Here is a 27062-nt window from a genome sequence, read left to right as displayed (position 1 = left end):
CTGTCTTTCTTTTATGGTAAGAAAAGTCCATGCTTTTAGTCACTGCCGGTGCTACCAATAGGCAAACTAGACGGCCGCCTAGGACGCACTGCCACTTAGGGCACAGCCGTGGCCAGTGCCACATTCCTCCCCTATCACCGCCTTATCCCTGGTGGATGTCACCTCTAGAGCCGCCGTCTCTCCCCCGCACACACCAGTGCACCTGCACACAGCGGAAGTGCTGAGATCCCGGCTCTGGACAAGGTCATTCAAAGGATGATGGTGATCCCTGCTCGCTGCAGCTGAAGTCAGTCCAAAGCCCTGATCACTACCTGTCATCACCCACCAGCATGCAGCTTGGGGTGGAGATGTCAGTGTGGTGGGTATGCAAGATTGTACCAGAGAAGGAGAGAGAATGTCTGCTACGGGAGACAGTGCCCGGGCTGCAAGCCAAGATGGAGTTCAGGCACAGGGAGGCAGCTGGAGGATGTGCTGCGCCTGGTGGGGACCTGCAGTGTGAGAACTGGAGGCTGTGGGAGCAGGTGGACAAACTTTGCTGTCAGGTGGAATAGTGGAAGCACTGTTGTCTGGACTGAGCAGGGACTGACAGACCAGGTACTCCAACTATGAGCTGCTCGCTGTGTCTGGCAAGGCAGCTCAGGTCAATTCAAGTCAGTTCAATGAGGGGGCAACACACTTCACAGGGGGGTATAGTCTATTCAGGGCAGTGTGTGCAGGAAGGGGGACAATTTGTGCAGAAAGGGAGTGTAGGGTTAAAGGGGGGCAGTGTGTACAAGAAGGGGAGTGTAGCAGGGTTAAAGGGGTGCATTGTGTAAAAGAAGGGTGGTGTAGGGTTAAAGAGGGGCAATGTGTACAGGAAGGGGAATGCAGACTTAAAGGGGGGGAGCATATACAGGAAGGGATGCAGTGTGTACAGTAAGGGGAGTTTATCGTTAAAGGGGGGCAGTGTGTATAGTAAGGGAGTGTAGCATTAAAGGGGGCAGTATGTACAGGAAGAGGGGTGTAGGGTTAAAGGGGGCAGTGTACGGGAAGCAGGTGTAGGATTAAAGGGGCAGTGTATACAATAAGGGGAGTGTAGGGTTAAAGGAGGGCAGTGTGTACAGGGAGGGGGTATGGGATTAAAGGGGGGCAGTGTGTATAGGAAGGGGATGTAGCGTTAAAGGGGGGCAGTGTGCGTAGGAAGGGGGTGTAGGTTAAAGGTGGTGTAGCATTAAAGAGGGGCAGTGTATGCAAGAAGGGGGTTTAGCCTTAAAAAAAGGGCAGTGCGTACAGGAAGGGGGGTGTATACAGGAAGGGGAGTGTAGGGTTAAAGGGGGGGGCATTATGTGCCGGAAGGGGGGAAATGTGAGTTTTTTTGGGGGGGACAAGTAGCTGGTCTTGCCTAGGGTGCAAAATAGTCTACCACTGGCTCTGCTTTTAGTTAGATAATCCAGTTTTCCCCACAAGTGATTTTGGAAAAAATCAATTACCAATATACCTTTTGAGAGAGCTTTATTTTAAAATAAGGAATGGTTATGCTAAATTTTAATATATTGTTTGCGGTAGAATACTACTGCACAGGTAGTATTGAACACTACTTGGACACTTAATTAGGTATTCTACTTTTATTAAATAAATGCCAATGTTATAATACTATGGACTTAGTTAAAGGCAAACCTGGTAAATGTATAATTTGATAACTGTAAATTGTAGGTCAAACTAGACCTACAAAACCTAGTCTCTCAACCAGAGGTGTGTGTGCGCCCCAGGGGGACTTCTGACCATTTGAGAGAACAGTCCTGTTAACCTCTTGCTGCCCACATAATGCATATGTGCAGCAGCAAAGAGGGTGGGCGGCAGAGCTTTTTGTACTGAGAATTTACTCCCTGCACGCTCCCAGTACAGTGACTGAACTGTCAAAGACCGCATTCAGTCTCTGCTTATGTAGTAGTTGGCGGGAGCAGCTCCTGATCACGTGACCACCAATCACAGTGGTCATGTGATTGGACAATCCTTCATGCAGCATTGGCTTTTGGTATTAAGGTGTAATGTGGTAGATTTGCAGCCTACTGCTGAGAATGAGGGACTAGGCTGCTTTTTGGGCAACAGAACCAAAGTATGTACATGGACAAATCAGATGTTTCAGATTCCATGGTTTTGTTTGATTTCCCTGTTGATTTATGTCTTGAGTTGTATTTTATTAAGCTTTTACATTCGGAGACCGTGCTAATTCGTTTTTTCTTCACTTCTAGAAGTTTTTTATTCCACAGCCCCTCCCTGTTTCCTATTAGGTTGCTAATTGTTCACTTTTTTGTTTCTCCCCTTCTTCAGCCACAAAGAAAGAAGCTAGATTAAGTGTCCACAGACTGTCCTTTCTTCCCCAGAGTGTCACTTCTAATTCTGTACCTAAACTCAGCCCTGAGCCCCAAGAGCCTGTTCCTCTTGTTAACAACCGCAAAGGAAGCCTATTTTTACCTTGTGACCCCTCTCTACTGCACCTGCAATTACTGAACTCCTCTGACTCAGGAAAAATTTCCAACCTTGGGTTGCAGCGGGCTCTCAGCCTGCCAGGCAAATACCGTTACCACCCTAAGCAACCTGTTTTCAACCAAGATCTATGTAGGTAGTTCAAGCTTGCAGTGATAAATAACAAAACTCCTATTGAAATGACATCCTTTATATGTGGCATTATAAGTAGAGATGCCCACATGCTGATATAACACTCCTTTTAAAATATATGTAGGATTTTTGCTTGACCGTTTTAATGAAAGAATAAACAATTTTAACTCATGTTGTAGTTTCCAATTTCAGACAAAACATGTTTACATTCTCGGTAGATTGTCTTTTTTTATAAGAAACCATACAAATATGGTATTTATATCTTATTTTTATGAAGTCTGTCGACACCAAAAAATGTATTTTTCCCAAAGCCTAAGGCTGAACCGAGTAAATTGTACGGGCTTGTGTCTCTGGGCTTTTGTTCGCATGCTCATAGAAGTATGTGGGAATGCTTAACCGACTTGAAGAAGGTCAAATGCACCTGTCCATAATTTGATAATGACCTCAGAAGCATCTTAAACTGATGTCAAATGCCTCGTTTCCACTGAGCGGTACAGTTCGGTATGGTATGCAATTTTTTGCGGTTTCCATTGTCAAAAGGTGTGAATGGTACCCTAAATCTGAACTGTACCGTACCACTTTTTGGGACCCCTTTGTTGGGGTACCAAGCACATTAGTATCGTACCAACAGGGTGGAGCTACACTGTTGAGGTAGTGTTGAGCTGAGGTACTGTTGGCGGTGCAAATGCAAGCCTTATCAAGGTGTACCGTTCCGAACCGTACTGAACCAACCATACCACTCAGTGGAAATGAGGCAAAACTGATGCCATTGACAGAAGCTCATAGCACGCAGACATTGGTCCTACATTTTTTTTAAAAGTGACAGTTGTTTTTTTTTTTTTTATTCACGGATTTCAGTCTATAGATGGATTCATTCTTAACAGGAATGCAGAGAATCTAGCTATATCTTTCCCACAAATGCCACAAAGAAATGGAGTCATTTCCAGAGGAGTGTAACTTCTATCACACTACTCACAATGTGTGGGTTTTTAAGTTGTTGAAACTAACAACCTTAATTCATTTTTTTTAACCACACCTATTATTTTATTATATTGTTGATAATCAATTGTTCTGTTTAGGAAAACTGCAGATAGTATTTTACAGTCAATATGAGCTACATAATAACGAACAAACTCAGTATAAATGAAAGTGAAATCATGCTAAAAAGTAAGGTGTTAGACAGGCCAGCTGTGAATTTCAGGAGGTGTGAAGATAAATGAACAAGCAGGATAAGACATATGCCTTAGCCTGTTCTAGTGGAAAGCCAATCTTGAGGGTGTATAGTAGTTGCAGTTGTTATAACTTAGGCTGCAGTCCACAGATGGAATGTGCTTATTGGGCAGAATAGTGGCAGATTTCTTTCTATTCAGCTTGAAGAGTAGGAAAGTGATGAAAGTAAAATCCTTATTGTCAGAACTATTGCATAAATCATTTATGTTTGATTCAAACATAGAGCGGATATGGGACTTTGAGGTTTTAGCTTTGATACTTTCAGTTATGTTTAGGATTATTATGGTTAGGGGTAATGTTAGGAGTGGGAAAGGGTTTAGTCTTTGAATCAAGTTGCGTGCCTAGGTTAGGAATTAGGGGTTAACTTTAAGGGTTACATGGCATGGTAAACATTTTTACCTGCCTCTCGTTTTTTTACCTGCGTAAGATTTGCATTGATCATGTAGTTTTATGGTGTCATTTGTTGCCCTGTAAGAATGGGCTATAGTAGAAAAAACCATCACATTCGTGTGTCAGTCATTTCAGTTTGTTAAAACATGAGGCATGTAGCATAGGTTCCTGCATGGCCTCTGTAGTGTGAGACCTGACACTTCCTGTGAAGAAACTATATATCCCACAATCCTTGGTTTTCTTAATACAGCACAGCTAAGATCTTTGTAGAATAGATCTCACAAAAGCAGGCAGAGCATTTACAGATAAACAGAGAGCTCACTCATGCAGCTAGGAGATATGTTTAATCACATTAGCACTGCCACATTTGTGATGCAACACATGCAACTTGGGGATGGCAAGGCATGCACTGGAAGCTGTGTGACCTGGAACAGGAAGATGTCTTGCTCCCTTGCCACATAGAGACCATCTAGCAGTACATGGACATAGGGGAATCAAACAGCCATGACACTAGCAATTTCAGCCACAACACATGAGATCATCATTATAAGTTAAAGTAGGCAAACTGCACAGGGAATATAATAACACTAAATCCTCTTGCACACGAACACCTCAAAATTCCAAGTTTTTAGGCATTCAGGCATTTTTTTTTTTAACTAAATGCGGCCCATTGATTTTAATGTACACACAGGCGCGTAAATTTGTGCTGCGAATAGATACGGAGAATACAAAAATCTGCTTTGCTGGTCAATATTTTTATGCGCACAAACGCACAAGTGCTATACAGCCCTTCTTCATGTTTATTTTCTGCCAGAAATGTAGGTGTTCAGAAATCAGTACCATGTGCAAGTATCTAGTCAAAACAATGTAAACATTTATAAGAGTCCAATGCCTTTAGGTGCTAGAGGGTTAGTTAATTGTTAATTTGATGGGTTAAAGTTAAGGAAGAAAAGTTGTTAAGTTTGGGGGTCAGGTTAAAGGAGAAGTATAGCCAAAGCTATTTCGGCTATACTTCTCTTCTAGATCACAGGAGTGCAGTTCATTCTGCACTCCTTTGATCCATTCTTAGCTGACAGCAGGCTGAAGCAGGAAAATTAGGCAGGGTGATTGATTGTTCACATTAAAACACATGACAGGCAGCAATAAAAAGGTTAACAAAAACTGAGACAGTGATTTTAAAATTCAGTGCTGACATAATTGTTGTTAGTTGTACAGAGAGATAACAGTTCTGATGCATGAAACAGTTATCCTGCAGATAGTATTAATCATTTGTTGCTTACTGCTGGGCTTGATTGTTTTGTTAAATAGCATCCACCTTCTGTAAAAAGTGGGCCATTAACAGGTTAACAGTGCTTTAAATTGTTCAGCAGAGCCCTGGAAATCAAGTCTATGCTAATCCAATATATTTCAGACCCCTTGAGGGTTTAATTAATAGAACAAACAGCTAACAGTACAAATCTAGAAATACATTAGGGGAGGAGGTAATTGGAGATCAAGTTGGAGTCTTCCCAGGATAGATTGGAGGCTGACATTGCACAATGGTTAATGGGGGGTGAAAAAACACATATCATATAGTTTTAACTTTTCTGTAGAAGGAAACTGAAACAAAATGGCGTAAACCTATACAATCTGAAGTATGTGTTATTTAGGGATCAGAGGACTTTCACTTTATTCCGGAGAGTCTGAGAATTAGGCAGCGGTGGAGTTTCCTGGCCCCTTTCCCGCCATGGACATGAACATGAAAACTTGGGCAGTTAAATTGTGCATGTCAGCGGAACATTCCTTAACATAGAATAAGAAACCGTGGCAATAGAACCCAAGTTTGACTGCCATGTATAGCTGGCATTATTCAGGAAAGCAATGATAGTCATCAGTAGTTTGCCTATACTATACAATGTCATTTGAAATCTGTATTTTGCTTTTAAATATTATATTGAGTATATTATAGGTTTGTAAATATATATATATATATACACGTTTAAACTTCAAGATGAAATAATGTTTTTCAGTCCATTTCACAAAATGTGTAATGAACTTACCAGGTGGTTGTGCATCCTCTCGGTACATCAAATAATTGGTAGTACTGTGCAGTGCTCAACTAAAATAGTTTATTAGGGTTAATTGATTTTAGATTTTATTTTTATTTTTTTAAAGGGAAGTATTGCAGTCCATGTAGATACATTTTCACTTTTACTTATGATCGGAAAACAAATAACACTTTAGTGCATGAATTGTAACCGACAATCTGTTACAACAGCACATGTGGTTTCTTAGACTGATCCTCTTTCCGTTTCACATTCTAATCTGATTCTATGATAAACTAATAGCTCCTGTCCTACTCACTTTAGTCTAGTTGTGATAGAACTGTGAGTGATTGGCTTGTTCTGTTTTGTGTGTAATCCCTTCATCTCTGTTCTTTTTCTGTTAGTTTCTTGTTGTTTTCTGTCTACAGTAACCAATCCCCCCTGCCTGACCACTTTGCCTGCTTTGCCTGTGTTTGCAGTTGAAGATGAGCAGCCATCGGCATTGTCACCTAAGAAAAAGCAGCGAAATGGAGGAATGCGACACTCTCCAAATTCCTCTCCAAATGTGAGGTAAGAGGGCAACACTGACATTTTTAGGTCCACAACTATCTCTAACACACTGATAGTTTTCATGTGATGGCCAAAGCACTTTGATTTATGCCATTAACACCTAATATTTTGCAAAGGATGTCTTTGCCAATATTGAAAATGGGTTTTGTACTGAATTAATAAATACATTCACACATACGAATTGTATACACTGTAAAGCTTACAACTGGATAATTTAAGTAAATGATGAAGCAAATATCAATCAAGGAACGTGTGAAGTTAAATAAGTCGTGATAATTATTGTTTTCTATGTAAAACACAAGATTAATGGGAGCTTTTGGCAAGTCTTGGGAGAAGAACAGGGCTGGATATTGCCTCCTGTAGGTTCTGTGCACAAGTGTCTTATTCATTTTATGCTCCTCACAGTACAGAAATGTAAATAAGGCTTTCCATTATGTATAGGCAGCAGGCAGCATGTAGTGGGTGTGTTTCGGAATAATTAGCTGCAATCACAAAGAGGGGTCCCAAAAACACTGGCTTGAGCCTATAGGGTGTTTTGCTAGCCTGAGTGGATAGGCTGTGTTCTTTGTTTTCCAAAGGAAATGCACCACAAAATGACAATACATGTTTAGCTTGAGCCATATTAACGTGAAATGGAGACTGCACATAAAATACAAAATATATTGGCAGGAATTTCAGATGAGAAAGGCCTGACAAATTAGATGGTGACTTTAGCTCTCCCACCAGCATTCTAAAAAGGTGCCCTGGGTTTAGCTAAGACAGCCAACCTATTAAGGGATTTAGTGAGATCAGCTAGAGGTGTAATCCCAGGAGGCATTTTCTAGTTAAATAAAAGTGGAGAAGAGAGAATGACTGACTGAAAAATTGGAGATAAAGATTAGGTGACAGAAGAGGTCAGGAAAAATAAATCGGGAGGACAGAACAGAAAAAGGTATGTGGGAGGGGAAGCAAGGAAAAGTGTCAAGCGCTCTAACTTCAAAGTGGGTAAATGTAATCAAACACCAACATGATATGTAACATTTTAGAAATCATACCATAGTCTAATTTCCTAACATTCAGAGCAAGAACATTTTTTGGAATCCCCTTATATGATACCAGGTCTTTCAAAAAGCAATGGACGAGGAAGATCTGCCATATGTATAATATCAACTGGAGTGTAAAATAATGAATCCAGAAATTTCTACTTGAAAACAAATGTGCACTCCTATCATAAGACTACCAGTAGAGTGGTGTCTTTAACTGGCCAGACGTGCTAAAGTCTTGTTGCACAGATTCCATGCAATCTCCTTTTTTAGATTCAACAACAGTTGTATCCTGAAAAGTTCTAACACAATATCTTTGTTGGTAGATGTAAAGGATGTTTAAAGTTCAAATGTGTATGTCCAAAATTATGTAAACATATCAGTGAACAGTCCTAGAACACAACCAGATAACCTTCTAAACCTTGTTGTATAAATCAAGCTTCTTGGCCCCAATTTATGAAGACAAAAAATGGGAAAAACAAAGATAATGTATTTGTAATTGTTTTAGTTTTTCTCAAATGTGAACTGTGGAAGTGAAGCACCATTTAGGCTAGCCATACACAATGTAAATTTCTCTCCTGCGACTACAGGGGAAGCTGTCCCTGCTGGGAGAAGACAGTGATTGTCGCTAGCAGCTATAGCAGCCGCTAGTGATAATTGTAAGAGAATCTGGCAGACTGGTTGTACCCAAGTTGATTGATCAACTTGATACATTTATTCTACCCATTAGTGGTTTGAATCTTGGCCGGTTCCTGCTAAACCACCTAGGATTTGAACCATGTATGGCCGGCCTAACCCTGTTTTGTTTCATAATGTAAAGTACAATGCCTATCATCCTGTGCCAATTGCAGTAAACTATATAAACCAATCACAGATCTTCTCTTAACTGATCTGACTACTGCAAAACTTATGTCTAGCTTATTGCTGTAGACGATAGATTCATTTTTCCCTTACAGATTTCACAAATTAGGCATTGCATATTTATTTAGTTGATAAGTAATTATCTGTTCTATCTAGCTTTTTTAAACCACTCTCCAGTATGTAAAAGAATTATCAGCTACTGTTAAAGATTCATTTTTTATACCATTTGAACCTGAATAGTAAGTTATAGGTAGAATTACTAAGAGAAGCATAACAAAGTATATCTGATGTTAAAAGGGTGTGTGACATAATGATCTCATCACGTTACACTGTGCTACGTCTTACCTGAACTTCTGCCTCTGAACATTACGGCTCTGGGAAGAGAGGCTTGAACACACTTTCTCACATCAGGAATTCTCAGGGTCCTCCGCATTTACTATGCAGGTATTCAAACCAAATTATAGGTAGAATAGAGTGTCAGGGCTACTTGATATGACAAACATGGGTTTTCCAGCATATTAGCCATACTCAAAAGATCTGTCTTTTTATGAGCAGGCTAGATGTCAATTAGCTAATCTGTTTCAAAACACCTACTACCACAGATACCTATTATTTTTGTCTTTGTTGCATATACTTAAGTAAGAGAAGGCAGTTAATTGTAACCTCAACATTTACTGCGTTCCTGTTGCTAAACATATTCAAACAGTGTGGTTTAAAAACTGCTCTTCTTCCTCACCACAATGCAAGTCTACAGTATAGTTTGTACGCAGAGCAGAATGTACTCAGTAGCTTGGAGAGTAGCTGATCATGGCAATCACTTTCTTAGCAGCTTTTTCTTTTATCTACTAAGAAAAATTAAAACATTTTTGCTAGCCATTTTTCAAGATTTAATTAGTAATTCACAAGCTTCTTGAGCTGATCTTATTATCCAGCTATTTGGATCTGTGTATCCTCAACAATTGCTTTGAAGGCTGTACCTAGACCTTGCTGGACTGGAAGATGTTTGAACCTGCCGAATGTGCTTTTCAGCCATATTGTTACCCTTTCTAGACCTTTGTTAGTTGTGGAGTGCTTTCCAGGTCCATAACCATTGCCCTGCCTCCGGTGTGACCCAGACCCTGGATTCACGCTTTTGAGTAGGCCATTTAGGCTTAATATTGTGAGCTACTTTATTCCTATTTTTCTATGTTTTATGAAAAGAGTTAAAATGATGAGGAAATTGGTGCTGTATCATTAGGTGAAGTGCTCTAGTGCCTGCCATTCAAAGTACGAGAGCAACCTTCCCACCACTTCTGTTTTTTTGCGAGAGACACAATGTTCATCCTTGTTACTGCCTTCCATGGCCTAGTCAACTCCAGCTTCCAGCAGCTGGTTTGTGAGTACCTAAGGTTTTACCATGAATTCTGAATTTTGTCCCTGCTTGCAGTGCAACATATCAAATCGCAAACTCAAGAGGGGCAGTCCCACTGTACTAGGCCTCTCCAATTTAGGATTCACTAACAGATCCTGGGTGGCTTGCAGTGCTTTTTCTCAAAGGCATGACTACAACAGCCTGGAATGATGCCCCTATTGAATCCCTACATTTCTCAGAGTGTTCATTAATTCTATTAGATTCGGCCCCTCCTCAGTTTTAACATGGGAGAATATCACAGCAGCTATGCAGGACCTTATGGTCAAAATTGCAAATTTGATTACTGACTGTGATCGCAAAAGCCATAAGGGTACCTCAGTGTCTTCGCCCTAAGGATCATCACCTGACCTGCCTGCTGCCATAAGTCCTAAGCGGAGAAAGAACATTATGGCTCTTATTGATGAGGTGCATGCTAACTTAAAAATGAAAGAGGATCTATTAATGCTGCTACCTGTCAAGGATCCTTTTGAGAACCTAAAGCTAGATACACACTATACACTTTTCTTTAGATTTTTTTTCTTTTAGATTTATCAAACTCATATAAAATGAGGTCAAACCTATATTTATTCAATTTGTATGCAATCAGGCAGGCTCTTACACTATATAGTTGAATGTAAATCTAAAGGAAATCGAACAACAAAAGTTGTATAGTGTATATGAAGCTTTAAACCCTATTAAAACCTTTGATACATTGTCTACTTCTAGACATCCTGTATGGAGACTGTGAAACCCCTGATAAACTGTTCACCGTTCCCAAATTTTCCACAGTTCAATACCCAATTTAAGAGCCCATTACTAAAAAGTTGGCCATTCCCACACTTGATTCCATCCTAAAGCACTATTGATTGCAGTAGAGGATGCACCATTGTTCAGGGATCTCAAATAAATGAAAAGAAAAATGCAAACATTAGCAGGCCTCCTTGCACCCCTTGCAGATGTTTTGGATCAAGTGTTTTTTTCATAGTTAAGATAGTTAAGATTTCACATATGTTATTCCAATGTTTTCACAATTCCCAATTTAAAAGGGGGCATACACTATATCATACATTTAAAATCCCTGACTGTCTTCCTTTAGTTCCAAAGTTTTCCGCATGGAATCCACCATCCTTGTCATTTTGTTTGCTGTGCTGCTCACCCTTCAGTTAAACTTCTTTTGGACATCCCAGTTATGTTTGATTTCTGTGTTCCCCCAATAAATAAGAAAGGAAATTGAATGTTTATGGTTTTGCTCTTAGTACTGCTTCTTACAAAACGTATGCATGTTGGGATTGGGTGGGGTTATAACAGACTAGACACTGTTTTTGTGTTTGCCAGTGCCCAAGTCCTCCTGTAGGCAGCAGTGTAACCCGATTTTCTCTGAATTCTCTATTCCTCAAAGCACTAGGAAAATTATTTTATGAGTCCATTTCTGAGTCCAGTTATGTCACTGATTAACAGTGCTTTATGAAGATTTTTCATATCTTTTCGCCAATATTACCATAGTCCTAATGCCTACATGGCTTTTCTGTGCCCCAAGCCCTACTTCACAAAATTAAATGTTAGTGCTGCTATCTTGGTGAGAGCTAACATTCTTGAAGCAACTGTATGAAAGCTTCAGAAATTGCTTAGTTGTAGGAACAGTTCTGCAGAGAGGAATGGGGGAAGATTGCAGTGTCCATCTGTCATTGTGATTACTTTAACCCTTTTCTGCTACAAACTTGTACATTAATGTTCCCCTGCACAATGCAGATTGGTACGTTAATCTATTTCCTCCCAATAACAGCTAACAGACAATGCTCTCTGACTTGCAAATGGCAGCCCTGGTATCCCCTAAGGACCAGGAACCCATCAGCTATTAGTACATTGAAGCTTCACTCACAAACAAAGCCTTCAATCTGCAGATGGTACTGCAAAATACGAAAATATTATATATACACTACCGTTCAAAAGTTTTATGGTCACTTAGAAATGTTCTTGTTTTTGAAAGAAAAGCACTGTTTTTTTTTTTTTTTCAATGAAGATAACATTAAATTAATCAGAAATACAGTCTAGACATTGTTAATGTGGTAAATGACTATTCTAGCTGGAAACGGCTGATTTTTAATGAATTATCTACATAGGTGTACAGAGGCCCATTTCCAGCAACCATCACTTCTGTGTTCTAATGGTACATTGTGTTAGCTAAGCATGTTAAAAGGCTAATTGATGATTACAAAACCCTTGTGCAATTATGTTAGAACAGCTGAAAACTGTTTTGCGGATTAGAGATGCTATAAAACTGGCCTTCCTTTGAGTTAGTTGAGTATCTGGAGCATCAGCATTTGTGGGTTCGATTATACTCTCAAAATGGCCAGAAAAAGAAAACTTTTTTCTGAAACCCGACAGTCTATTCTTGTTCTGAGAAATGAAGGCTATTCCAAGCGAGAAATTGCCAAGACACTGAAGATTTGCTACGGTGTGTACTACTCCCTTCAGAGAACAGCACAAATGGGCTCTAACCAGAATAGAAAGAGAAGTGGGAGGCCCCGATGCACAACTAAGCAAGAGGACAAGTACATTAGAGTCTCTAGTTTGAGAAATAGACACCTCACTGGCAGCTTCATTAAATGGTACCCGCAAAATGCCAGTCTCAACGTCCACAGTGAAGAGGCGACTCCGGGATGCTGGCCTTCTAGGCAGAGTAGCAAAGAAAAAGCCATATCGGACACTGGCCAATAAAAGGAAAAGATTAAGATGGACAAAAGAACACAGACATTGTACAGAGGAAGATTGGAAAAAAGTATTATGGACAGACAAATCTAAGTTTGAGGTGTTTGGATCACACAGAAGAACATTTGTAGGACACAAAACAAGTGAACAGATGATGGAGGAGTGCCTGACCCCATCTGACAAGCATGGTGGAGGTAAATATGAGGGTCTGGGGCTGCTTTGATGCTGGTAAAGAGGGAGATTTGTAGAAGGTAAAAGGGATTTAAAATAAGGAAGGCTATCACTCAATTTTGCAACGCTATGCCATACCCTGTGGACAGCGCTTGATTGGAGCCAATTTCCTCTTATAACAGGACAATTACCCAAAGCACACCTCCCAACTATGCAAGAACTATTTAGGGAAGAAGCAGTCAGCTGGTATTCTGTCTGTAATGGAGTGGCCAGCGCAATCACCAGATCTCAACCCTATTGAGCTGTTGTGGGAGCAGCTTGCCTGTATAGTATGTAAGAAGTGTCCATCAAGCCAATCCAACTTGTGGGAGGTGCTTCAGGAAGCGTGGGGTGAAATTTCTTCAGATTACCTTAACAAATTGACAGCTAGAATGCCAAACTTCTGCAAGGCTGTAATTGCTGCAAATGGAGAATTATTTGATGAAAGCAAAGTTTGAAGGACAACATTATTATTTCAAATAAAAATCATGCAGCAGCTGGGGCAGAGACATTTTCCTGCTATACTCTACAACTGGTGGTGTGCTGCTGGCAGACGTGCTGCAGGGGCTTGTTACACCCTTTGCTATGCCACCATCCCTGTCAGTGGAGGCTGCTAAGAGGTCATGAGATTTAGGGTGGGTAGACCCGAAAGGCGACATGCGTGGAGGAGAAGAATTGCATCCCTTTGGTGTGGCTTTCAAGGTGCTCTTGCCAAGAGGCTAAGTGGTGGGAGGTTAAATGCCTTGTCGTGCATGTGGTACCCAAATGGCTGGTGTTTTTGCCACGCTAAAATTGCTTGATGCAAAGTTTGCAATTTACAACAGTGTGTCGGCTGCACATGTGCTAAAAAAGGCCCAGACAACTGAGCTGTAGGAAGTGGGCTGGGAGATACCAGCTCCACAATCTAAAGCAATAGGGTGGCTGTTCTCTACTCTTCCATGATGGCTGCCTCTGGAGGACATACTGCCTCGTTGGGGTTGTGCCTCGCATCACCCTCCTTTTCCTCCTCTGCTATATCCAGCACCCAAGTAGTGTCAGTGACCTCATTATCCTCATGCTCTCTCTCTTCCTCATCACTGGATGCAACTTGGCAATACGCTGCGGCTGGAGGACCATGACTGCCAATTTGTTGTTTTATCAGTGTTCTCTCTGTAGGCACCTTCCTACCTAGGCACCTTCCCACCAAGTTCCTACCTTCCTCAACCTCCGTGTCAGAACCAACATCAGAATCAAGTAATGCCTGTGCATCATCAAGGAGCAAGTGGCTGATGCTGTGTTCAAACAACTCAGCTGACTCCTCCATGCATGATGCTGGGACTATGGCAGGAGTAGCTGTGAACATGGAGGCAGAATAAGCTGCTCTGGAAGCTTTGGCAGACTGCACACTAGTCTCTGCTTGAGTGATAGGGGCTGAGAAGGATGAGGATGGCTTTGTAAGCCAGTCCACCACCTCCTCTGCATGCTGTGGCTGGATAGCACGGGCAACATCACTAAACAGGAAAAATGTTGCCCTGCCTGAGGACAAACCACGTCCACCTGTGCATGTGGTCACATACACTGCTGGCCCCCTCACAGTGCCATGGAAATGTCTGCCCCTCCTTGTTGTCCTCCCCAGACATGATTGGGGGGCTTAGTACCGAAATGTAATCGAGACAGGGATATGTGTAATTGTATGCACTTTAATTAATCATTGGAAAGTGGTGTTTGGTACGCTTTAGCTTGATGACTGCTGCTGACAAAAATGTCCCTATAATGTACTGCAGTAAAAGTGCACTGATGCACTGCAATATACTGCAGTAAAAGTGCACTGACACACTACAATATGCTGCAGTAAAAGTGCACTGACTCACTTCAATATAATGCAGTAAAAGTGCACTGACACACTACAATATACTGCAGTAAAAGTGCACTGACTCACTTCAATATACTGCAGTAAAAGTGCAGTGATGTACTACAATATACTGCAGTAAAAGTGCAGTGATGCAATCCAATATACTGCAGTAAAGTGCAGTGACATACTACAATATACTGCAGTAAAAGTGCAGTGACGCACTACAATATACTGCAGTAAAAGTGCACTGACGCACTACGCTGACACACTTCAATATACTGCATTGAAACTGCATGGACATACTACACTGAAGCACTATTTCACGCATCACTTACACTCGACACTCACAATAGAATCTCAATAGCACATTATAGCAAACTAAGCCGCTAGTAGCAATGTACAGAGCCCTGTTCTATCTATCTCCATGCCAATATCAAACTTGAAATGGCTCCTCTGGGAAAGAACCTTTTATAGTGTGGGGGTGGGTCTATGAGCAATGAGCTATGATTGGCCTAAGTCATCATGACTACGGATGGGCCGAACACTGCCCTGTTCGGTTCACATCAGAACAGTTTAAACACGGCAAAAGTTCTATCGAACATGCAAACTCTAATAAAGTCTGTAGGACACAAACATGAAAAATCAAAAGTCCTAATTTAAGTTATTGCCAAAAGAAGTGTATGGGGAACCTGAGTACTGCCCTGGGGGACATGTATCAATGCAAACTTTTTTTTTTTTAACCTATAGTTTTTAAAGAAGCAGTGATTTTAATGATGCTTTAAATGAAACAATAAAAAAGAAAAATTATTTTAAATATCGTGCCTGGGGGACTCCTTACTGTGCCTGTAAAGTGGCGCATCTGTACAATGTATGGAGCCTGCTGAAGCAATACTGACATTTCTTAAACTTGCTCGCAGCTGTAATGTATTGTTGGTTCCCGGCAATACAGATAAAAAAAATGGCATAGGGTCCCCCCCAGTCCATACCAGGCCCTTTGGGCCCCCTCCTGAACCATACCAGGCCACATGTCCTCAACATAGGGGGGGTGGGAGCTTTGGGGCAGGGGTGCTTGGCCCCCTCACCCCAAAGCACCTTGTCCCCATGTTGATTGGGACAAGGGACTCTTCCCGACAACCCTGGTCTGTGATTGTCGGGGTCTGTGGGTGAGGGTCTTATCAGAATCTGAAAGACCCTTTTAATAAGGGGGCCCCCCGATCCCCTCTATGTGAATGAGTATTGGATACATCATACCTGTTCCCATTCACCAAAAAAGTTTAAAAAAGTAAAAACCGCAAAAAAATGTTTTGACAAGTTCCAAGTTATAAAAAAGAAAAAATTTGTGTCCCTCGATGCCCGCTAATCCAAAAAATTGTAAAAAAACGATTAACCTGCAGTATGCCCCGATCTTCAGCTTTGAAAGGTTCTTTTATAGGCGAGGGGCAGGGCCACCCAGTTGCATCACCTGGTGGCACCACCTCTTCTGACATCACATGATGAACATTGCCTATTCCGGACCAGGCCCTTTGGGTCTGGTATAGATTTGAAGGGGAACTCCACACCAAAATTTAACCACATCTGGACCGGAAGTTTTTCCCCCTTAAAGACTAGGTCATTTTTGCAATTTGGCACTGCATTATTTTAAAAGGCAATTGCACGGTTGTGCAAAAATGTCAGTTAGGGGTCCGATCTGTCTGCCACAATGTCGCAGTCCCGCTAATAATCACTGATCGCTGCCATTAATAGAAAAAAAAAAAATAAACATACATCTTTCCTCTAGTTTGTAGACACGATAACTTTTGCGGAAACCAATCAAAATACGCTTATTAGGGTTTTTTTTCTTTTTTTACCAAACATATGTAGCAGAATACAAAATGGCCTAAAATTATAAAAAAAAATTGATTTTTACATTTTTTTTATTGGGAATGTTATTTAGCAGAAAGTGAAAAATATTTTTTTTTTTCAGAATTTTCACTCTTTTTTTTGTTTAGAAAAAATAAAAATCGCACAGGTGATCAAATACCAGGAAAAGAAAGCTCTATTTGTGAGAAAAAAAGGACATCAATGTAGTTTGGGTACAGCATCGCACAACCGTGCAATTGCCTTTTAAAATAATGCAGTGCCAAATTGCAAAAATGACCTAGTCTTTAAGGGGGAAAAACTTCCGGTCCAGATGTGGTTAAATTTTGGTGTGGAGTTCCCCTTCAAATCTATACCAGACCCAAAGGGCCTGGTCCAGAATGGGCAATGTTCAGGCCAAACTTATGCTCAGCCCAAACCGTTTGCCCATGCCTGGTAGTGCCTGAACACTGTAACCCCTCACAGTTACTCTTGCTGGGCTCAGGAACAGGCCCTGCTGTTAAAAAATTGAAAAACAAATTTTAATTACATGCACCTGTCATACAGGTGCAGAAAAATTGGGCCTTGGTTGTTGGTGTTGCCTGAACACTGTAAACCCTCACAGGTACTCTTGGTAGGCACAGGAATGGGCCCTGCTGTTAAAAATAAATTAAAATGGTATGCACCTGTCAAACAGGTGCAGAAAAATTGAGCCTTGGGTTTTTGTGGTGCCCTAACACTGTAACTCCTGACAGTTATTCTTGCTGGGCACAGGAACCCAGGAACAGGAACTGCTGTTAAAAATTAGAAAAAAAATCGAAATGACATGCACCTGTCAAACAGGTGCAGAAAAATTGGGCCTTTGGTGTTGCCTGAACATTGTAAACCCTCACAGTTATTCTTGCTAGGCGCAGGAATGGGCCCTGCTGTTAAAAAAATTGAAAAACAAATTTAAATTACATGCACCTATCAAACAGGTGCAGAAAAATTGGGTGTTGGTGGTGCCCCAAACCAAAACATGGTTGCAAGCTAGCATAATCAAGATTCAGGCATATGATAGGCAGCATAGGCATCTAGGGATCTGGGATCTTCGAGGGATCCCAGATCCCTAGCAAATTCAATCAGTTACATCAGCATCAGGGGCTTGATAGCTGCTGTTGATCCAGGACTGATTCATTTTGATAAATGTCAGCTGGTCAATGAGGTCTGTGGACAGATGCACTCTTTTACCCGTCACAAAACTTCCAGCAGCACTGAACGTCTGTTTGGATAGCACGCTGGAAGCAGGACAGACCAGTAGCTTGATTGCATTTTGAGCAAGTTCTGGCCAACGGTCCATCCTCAAGACCAAGTAACCCAATGGATACTCAGTTGGAAAGGTCTCCAAGTCTGCTCTTGCCACTAGATAATCCTGCACCATATGATGCAGACGCTGCCATTGGTTGCCTAAACCTAACAGTCCTGGGCGCTGATGACTAAAGAATTGTTTAAAGGCATTGGTCTGCCGGCCTCCTTCTCCACCACTCCTCCTTTGACCGAACAAAGCCTCAGAAACACTTTATCCAGGAAATGGTAACTTCCCAGTGTCTGGAAAGGTGTTACACAAATTTGTCTTCTAGGCGTCCTCAAGATATTTCATCCTCTGCTCCATCTGCAAAGGCAGGATGAGCTCTGCAACTTTACCCTTGTAACGTGGATCAAGAAGGGTTGCCAACCAGTAATAACCCCTCTCCTTGATACCACAAATCCTATGGTCCTTTCGCAGGCTTTGCAGAATCAGGGAGCCCATGCAGCGTAAGTTTGAGGAGGCATGGGATTCTGAGTCCTCTGGGTCACTAAGGATGACATTGTCAGGAGCTACCTCTCCCCAGCCATGTAAAACTCTTGGGGTTTCTGGGGAATAAAACCATCCCTTGAAGACTTCTGTATGTTATCCTCTACATCCATGCTGCCACAATCCTCCTTCTCCTCCTCTTCTTCCTCCTGTGTGTTTTGCGCCATGCAGGAATGGAATCTGCATAAAAGGGCCTTGTGAGGAAAGGAAGTCCTACTCTTCCTCCCACTGTTCTGCCTCAAGTGCCCTGTCCATGATTAAAGAAATCATGTGCTCCAGCAGTAACAGTACAGTTCATATTTCTATCACACACCTTACTGGTTTGTAGGCACATGTATACTTGGTGCTGAAGCGATCACCAGCTGGCCGCTGGATCAGTTACAAGTAAATACATATTCGCCAGCACACCAAGGATCTTGCAAAAGAAGTCCAACAACTTTATTTCAAAGATGATCACATCAAAAAATAATATAGTGCAACGTTTCAGAGCCACGTAGTGCCACTTCATGCCCTCATGCCTGACGAAGGGGCCCTACGTGGCTCAGAAACATTGCACTATAATATTTTTTTGATGTGATCTTCTTTGGAATAAAGTTGTTGGACTTCGTTTGCAAGATCCTTGATGTGCTGGCGAATATGTATTTACTTGCTCCAGCAGGAAGACTAGAGGGATGGTGTCACTGATGCATGCATTGTCGCGGCTCACCATCCTTGTGGCCTCCTCAAATGGTGACAGGAGAGTGCATGCATCCATTGGCGTGGTGAAAAGAAGCCAAGCTCCCCTGAGCCTGTCCTTGTGCCATACTCACACAGGTACTCATTGATGGCCCTCTGCTGCATGGGCAGCTGCTACAGCATTGCCAATGTTGAGTTCCACCTGGTGGGCATGTCACAAATGAGGCAGTTGGTGGGCAGGTTGAATTCCTGTTGAATGTCAGCCAGCCGAGCACTGGCATTGTATGACCGCCAGAAATAGCCACAGACTTTTCTGGCCTGACTCAGAAGATCTTGTAAGCCTGGGTACATGTTCAAGAAACACTGCACCACCAAATTCAGAACGTGTCAAGCATGGAACATGAGTCCTGTGTCCCTGTCGGAGGACGGAGAGAAGGTTGTTGCCATTGTCGCATACAACCATTCCTGGCCAAGCTGCCGTGGCATCAATCACCTCTGAGCCTGCCCCTGAAGAACTGGCAGAATCTCTGGCCCGGTGTGGCTCCTGTCCCCTAGACAGACCAACTGAGACACTGCATGGTATCTTTTAACCTGGCTGCTTGCATAGCCCCTTAAACACTTAGGGAGCACTGCTGGTTCAGAGGACAATTCAGCAGAAAAGGCCATAGAAGAAGAAGAGGAGGGGGTGGAGCAGACAGATGTGGTAGAATCACCACCAGCTTTTTGGAGGCATGGTGGCGGAACAAGCTGCAGGACTGAACCCTGTTCTGTATATTTCCCAACTGCCAGCAGAGTTACCCAGTGCATCGTGAAGGAAATGTAACGTCCCTGACCATGCCTGCTGGACCACGAGTCGGCAGTAATGTGAGCCTTGCTGCTGACCGCTCTGTCCAACGAGGCCAAAACATTGCCTTCCACATGATGGTACAGAGCTGGAAAGGCCTAACATGAAAATACATTTATTTTTGGAACCTACCACTGTGGTACTGCATATCCTGCAAATTCACAAAAGGGGGCAGAGTCTACCAGATGTAAAGGCAGCAGTTGCAGTGCAAGCAATTTGGCCAAGTTAGCATTTAGACACTGAGCATGTGGATGGCTGGGAGTTTTTTTTATTTTTTTTATGGTTCAGCAACTGGGGTAGCGGAATTTGTCTGGTGGTTTACTGCTAGCAGTTTGGGTGCAAGTACTGTGGCACCCATTGCTTTACCATCATCCCTCTCAGTGCAGGTTTTTGAGAAGACTTGAGGAATAGTAGGGGTAGAGATCCCAGATGAGAAGCAAGGAGAAGGCTGGATTTTTTTAGGATGTTGGTCTTTCAGGTGCTTTTACCAACTGACTGCATGGCAGGTCATTCTATGACTTGTCAAGCATGTGGTGCCCAAGCGGCTGGTGTTCTTGCCACGCTTGATCCGCTTCAGACAGAGATTGCAAACAGCAATGCTGCAGTCTGCTGCACGTGTGTTGAAAAAAAGCCCACACCAATGAGCTCTTGGAAGTCAGCGTGGAGTTGGTAGCGCCCTGCACTTGTGGAGCTCTGTGGTGTGATGCAAAAGGGTGGCTGCCCCCAACTGCAACGCAGAAGGGGGGACAGCAATTATGCCCTAACTATTATTAGTACTGCTGGCGCAGAATATATATATCAATGAAAAAAATAAATGAGACCAGTGGGGTGACACAAACGTGTTGTATGCATCAACACTTCAGTGGCACCACTACACTTTTGTTACACAAGAATCCGCACAGCAGTACACTACACTGTCTGCACTAAACTGACTGAACACACAATCCACTAACTACCTGCCTAATCTCGACTAACGCATTACACAGGGTTGCTGTTTAAGCAGCCTTATATAGTGTGGGGCATGAACTTAGCCCCTGAGCCATGATTGGCTAAAGGCACCCTGCCTTTGGCCAATCATGGCTATGACAGGACATTGTGCTGTGATTGGCCAAAGCATACAGGCCAGGTGCATGCTTTGGCCAATCACAAGCACTTAATGCACTGCGATCCCACAATGCATTATACAGCGCTCGTCGGCGGGCGAACTTCCCACGAGCACCCCTGGTGTGCTCGACTCGAACATAAAGCCCAACACTAATCACGACTTTCTCAATTATGCTTCTGACAATGTTCTGTGCCCTAATTAGGCAAAGCCTTCATTGCTTCAGCCAATCAGGTCTTAGTGTGCATTGTGGGGTGTTTGGTCGGCCAAACAAATGGTCGAACACCCTGCCAATTTGGGTGTTTGCTGAACAGGCAAACAGCCAGTGTTCGGCTCTGTGAGCTGACCACGATAATCATGGCTGCTGAGTCTTGATTACTGTGGTCTGCCTGTGTGCCTCTGTCATCCTCAGCTCCCGTGTCTGTGTGAGCTGACTCAGTGCCCCCCTCCCTTCGCTATTTGTTGTAAAAAAAACCTATACAAAATATCCTGGCAGCCCCTCTCCTTTATCTGGCGATAACTTAATGCATAAGTGTTTGCCTCTAAATACCTTTTTCCAGTTATCTGCAGGCCAGTCACGTGACTCCCAGCTGCTCTGCTACTACGATCAAGGACTACAGTGGGAGGTGCTGAGCAGACCACGTCAGCCCTGGATCGGACTAGCAGAGTGGCCGGGAGTCACGTCACTGGCCTGAAGATAGCTGGAAAATGGTATTTAGAGGCAAGAGGCATCTATTTAAACAAACACCTATACAGTGAGTTATGGCTATATAAAGGAGAGGGGCGGCCAGTGAAAAGAATTGTAGGGTTACAACCACTTTAAAGAATCCATTTTTGCCAATCAGTGTGAAATAAATAAATTAACCACTTAAGCCCGGAAGATTTTATCCCCTTCCTGACCAGGACCTATTTTGCGATTCGGCACTGCGTGAATTTAACGGACAATTGCGCGGTCGTGCGCCGCTGTACCCAAATGAAATTGACGTCCTTTTTTCCCCACAAACAGAGCTTTCTTTTGGTGGTATTTGATCACCTGTGCGATTTTTTGATCATGCGCTATAAACAAAAAAATAGCGACAATTTTGCAAAAATAACAATATTTGTCACATTTTTTTTATATGAAATTCCCCCCCAAAAAAATGTAAAAATCAAATTTTTTTAACATTTTAGGCCAATTTGTTTTCTGCTACATATGATTGGTAAAAAAATTTGCAAAAAGCGTATTTTGATTGGTTTGCGCAAAAGCTATTGCGTTTACTAACTAAGGGAAAGATTTTTGTAATTTTTGCTGTTTTTTTTTTAACGAGTAATGGTGGCGATCTGCGATTTTTTTGCAGTACTGCGACATTGCGGCGGACAGATCGGACCCTTGACATTTTTGACACTTGTGGGGGTACCAGTGACATTACTACAGTAATCAGTGCTATACATATGCACTGTTACTGTAAAAATGACACTGGGAGGGAAGGGGCTAACTTTATTGGAGAGGGAGGGGTTAAGTGTATCCCTAGGGGCGTGTTTCTTACTGTGATTGGATGTGGCTTTGTGTGTAACAGCACAGATCAACGGTCCTACATAGCAGGACTGAGTGATCAGTGCTTTTACACAGGGGAGAGTGACAGGCGGCTTTGTTTACATTAGCCGCCTGCCTTTCTCCCTCTCCACCCGACGATCGCGAGTGACCGGCGGACATCGGGTCCGCCTGTCACACGTGCTGGCTTCTTCGGGTACGAGCGGGGACGGGAGCGCGCCTCCGGCGGCGCGTGCTCATCCCCTATTTCCTCCCAGGCTAGTGACGTACCGGTACGTCACTTTGCCTGGGAGGGGCTGACCGCCGCCGTATATAGTCGGCGGCGGTTCGGCAAGTGGTTAATAAATCCTCTGTGATTCAGTGTTCTATGACAAATGTGAAAACTCCCAAGGGGGTGTCTACTACTTTTATATGCATAAAGTCATGCAAATGGTTTTTATTATTGCGAAGCCTATCATGATAGGAGTAGCAAGGTAATCTTTCCAACTTATTTTGTAAGTGGTTTGTTTTCTGACTGTCATTCTCATTCTGACTTCTGACCCACTAAGTTAGCATACCAGTAAATGATCCAGCAACTTCTAAAATAAATCAGCAATGGCAGCACCTGTATTTCCATAATGACAGGTTCACTTTAAGACACTGGTAGTCTAGCAGTCAAGGTGCCAGTCTCGTGAAGAAAACATATGCCTCTGTTTTACAGAGAAGGTACTTACATCTTTTATCCTTTCTATTATGTTGAAAGCTATAAACTGGTACTCTGTACTAAGCTCCTGTGTGGATGCTGTTTGGTCTTAGAGAGTTGTCCGAAGTACTGCAGCTGTGTGCTTTGACATATCCTGACAGCTGTCCAAGGTGCTGCAGCGTTTAGCTCAATCTTGATGCATTGAGACCTTAACTTTATGTACTGAGATGAATGGCTATAAAGGCCTGCCTTTACCCTTGGATACACTTTCTTTCTTCCACCGAGCAGCAGGCAATGTGTCAGTATGTGTTTAAACCCTCATCTCTATTTTACTGTTTCTAAATAAATGTTGCAGCTAAAGGAAAAAAAATGAGGACGGGTGAAAAAAAACCTGCAGGGTTGTTAGATGGCTTTTTAAAGCATGAGTATTTATTCTGTCAGCATATCAGCAGGTAATGACAGAGCTAAAAAAAACAATTTCTGTCACGGAAAACAATTTGAAAAGGCGTTTGAAAAATACGTCTGCTGTAAAGTGGGAGCATTCTCGCCTCGTTCTGTTTCTGTGTAACTGCAAACGAGCGGTGGCACTAATGATAACATGAACCAATCAGCCAGCTCCCGTGATATGCTAGCCTAAGGCTAGTCTCTCTTTGAAGCAGTGCCTGCGAGAACAACTATCTGTTCATTGGGACTGTGTTGAATGTATTAGTACAATCTAAGCTGAACCTGAGAATTACCTTCCCTTTTATGCTGTCGATTGGAATCGAATCTTCATTAATTGATTTGGACGGTAAAGGGAGAGGGAGAAAAACTAATAACATGCAAGCTGTTCATCTGAGGTTTTTCTGTAGTTACATAATGCAGGCGTGATGTGACAGTACAATAATTAGGAGATTCAAAACTTTGTTAGTAGCTGTCTGCAGGACAGGAACTGAGAGTTAAAGATTCAAATAGAGCTTACAGATAAACAGTACTGCATTTATAGAAAAAAAAACATCTCAAGCTTCTTTTCACATCCTTACTGTTCTGTAATGGTTATATCCAAGCTCCAAGTCTGGAACTTTTGCTGTAACTTGACTAATAGGTACTAAACCAGAGCTTTGAATAACACAAACTCAACAGAAGAACTTGCTGAAACCAATTAAAATGTGGCTAACAGAAAGCAAACCAAGCCTTTGCTTAGGACAACTTTGAACAATTTTATAAAAAAAAAAGAAAAATGCACATTACTAGACTTTTTCTATTTTAAGTAATTTGCAGTTACCACAGTTGTACTGTGCTGTTATTAATCTATATTATTACGCAGTGTACATTAAATGTAAACCTAAAACTACTACAACATGATTTATATGGTATAGCCAAGTATCAAAAGGATGTCTGGTTAGACGTCCAGGAATATTAGACTACTAAGCCTGAAGCAGAACTGACAGAGTGCTTGTATAAAATAAAATGTTTTTCTTTTTTTTTTCTGTACTTCTGGCTTTCACATTGCTAAAATAATAAAAGAAGAGGAAAAACTGCAAACACTAACTGGCCTAGTGGAGCTGAAATGGCTCACCCCCTTTTCTAGTTTTGTTAAATCTCTCTCCTTCCTTTGATCTTGAGTGATAATAATTCCAGGGAGTTATTTACACAGTTTTCATGTGCTTCAAAGCCATGTCAAGATTCTGATGCTTTAGGGTACATCTTTACCCTACAGGCCCTAGAGAATTCCACTGACAGTTCTCTGCACTAGGTGCATTTTTTTTTCTTTTGCTGTTGCCTTTAGCAAAACATCAAATTATCAGATACCAGACAGCCATGCTCCGCACAAAAGGCCATTCCTGTAGGTATATTATACCATATATATATTAAATACTTTAGTGTTATCCAGTACATTTTATGTGCAATGGAAAGTGATGGGTTTAGGTTGCCTTAGGGAGTGTTTCCTTTTTTTTTCTTATTTATTTATTTTATGTATTCCTAACACTTATTTATTTATTTAAGTTATTTCACTTGCAGGGAAAATGAAGCTGACTGGGGTATCGTGCACGCTCCTTACAGGCCCCTCCAGGCCCGGAGGCATTTGTAAATAAGTAATGATTAACAGATTGGCTGCGGGTTTTTGAAAAGCATGGCTGTGTCAGTTTGCATGATGAGGTGGTATGTTCAAAGTGGGAGCCTGCATTCACTGATTGTCTGAAGGGAACTGCAGCAAGACAGCGAAGGGAATGGAGGGAGACAGTTTAGAAATGAGAGGGGGAAGGTGTGGACACAAAGTTGAAACAAATACAAGATTATAGGCAGGGTGGGAAGGGAAAATAAAGCATGCTGGAGTGGAGGGTAGGGTTTTAGAAGTGAATTGTTTGCAACAGAAAGATAGATCCTTGAAATAGTATATGTGTGTTGCTTAGACGTCACTATGGACTTTTTTTCTTGAGGCCAGAAAATATAGCAGTTTTCATCCTCACTTCGGCCTGACTCGTAGTAAACATTATGGTTACTGGCCATGTGTATGGGAAGATAAGTACAGTGTTACTGATTTTATTTTTTAAGACTTATAAAGGTCCAGACTTGTATGTTTCAAAAGCAAGGATGGATCTTTTGCTACTTAGTATTAGGCAGGTGTTCAGAGAAAGAAAATGAGACTATGACCAAACACTGTGACATTTTTTGTGGCTATAGTTTAGAATTATTGGAAAATGGTACTGAGAAAATATTAAATGCCTGACTGTTTCTTGTTTCTGTACTTTCCTACTTTTAAATCTACCAAACTGCTGCCAGCAAAGTTGGAACCCCTAATTTTTGTTGCAGGTCAGTGACTAAAAAAGTTTTGAAACTAGGGGATCAGCATAATAGCTAGGTAACTAGCATTTTGAAAGTTCAGAATCACCCTAAAGCCACATTTTGTGCAAAAATATGGTCAGGTTTAGTAAAGTAATTCAGTTTAGGCTAACCACAAGAACATTGTAAAATATCATAAATTCCACAATGGTGTTTTCAATTCCTTCAACTCCAGCTTACAGTTAGCTCATAATTTTCTCGACTTCAAAACATTTAGCACCTGACCACCAAATAACAGTCCATTATCTTTGTATCTAGTTACTATGCAAGCCTATATATAGCACGTTTTATAATCCTTAACCCCATTCTGTCAGGAGCCAACCCTTTAAGAGGATATTAACGTTGGAGGCCAGTAGGCAGGCTCCCTGATGATGTGATCACTGGGATTGGCTGTCACAGTGATCAGAGGCCCATCCTCCTGGCTCCCAAATTTGAACTGTCACCAGGAACGGTCAATGACAGTGTGGTCACAATTCTAGGGGCGCAGAGTGAGCATGCTTGCAGCACAAAACTCCTGCTGTTGCTGCTTACAGAAGTCCTACACTAAGGCTTGAAATTTCAAAATTATGCACTTCTAGCCAATGTAAGACTGGAAAATGCAGTCATCATTTGTAGACCGAAAACCATTACATGACACTGGACAAACTACAGTTAGAGCTCCGGAAAAGAAAAACTTTAAAATAAAATATGTTCAAAAGAAAAATAGACTTATATACTGCGGGCTCTCAATAGTATTAACACAACAGTTTTTTTTTTTTTTTAGTCCACCTTTTAACATTTAAAGCTTTATTATCTAATGTTTCTTTCAAACGATCTGATGATTTTTATTTTCATTTATTAGGGTGACAACCCTATTTTCTACAGTGAAATTGCACCACCAAATTGTCATCCAGATGGACA

The 27062-nt window shown here is 41.9% G+C and overlaps 1 protein-coding gene across 17 annotated transcripts in view; it reads left to right on the top strand.

Annotated features, from left to right (window-relative positions):
* Positions 1–27062, top strand: part of KCNMA1 (potassium calcium-activated channel subfamily M alpha 1) — a gene marked incomplete at its 3' end in the record, with an annotated part of 993244 nt that overhangs the window by 823008 nt on the left and 143174 nt on the right. For 13 of the 17 annotated variants that reach the window (XM_082268091.1, XM_082268088.1, XM_082268098.1 and 10 more), the window contains one exon: positions 6722–6812. In XM_082268091.1, coding sequence (XP_082124217.1) covers positions 6722–6812 — 91 coding nt within the window. Of the gene's footprint in view, positions 1–2310; positions 2599–6670; positions 6813–27062 lie in introns of all 17 variants that reach the window. The other 4 variants (XM_082268089.1, XM_082268100.1, XM_082268099.1 and 1 more) reach the window with 2 other exon arrangements.

This window comes from Pelophylax lessonae (assembly GCF_965119305.1).
Source record: "Pelophylax lessonae genome assembly, chromosome: 9".
NCBI lineage: Eukaryota > Metazoa > Chordata > Amphibia > Anura > Ranidae > Pelophylax > Pelophylax lessonae.
Note: the sequence above shows the minus strand (reverse complement) of the source record. Positions and strands in the feature narration are given on the sequence as shown.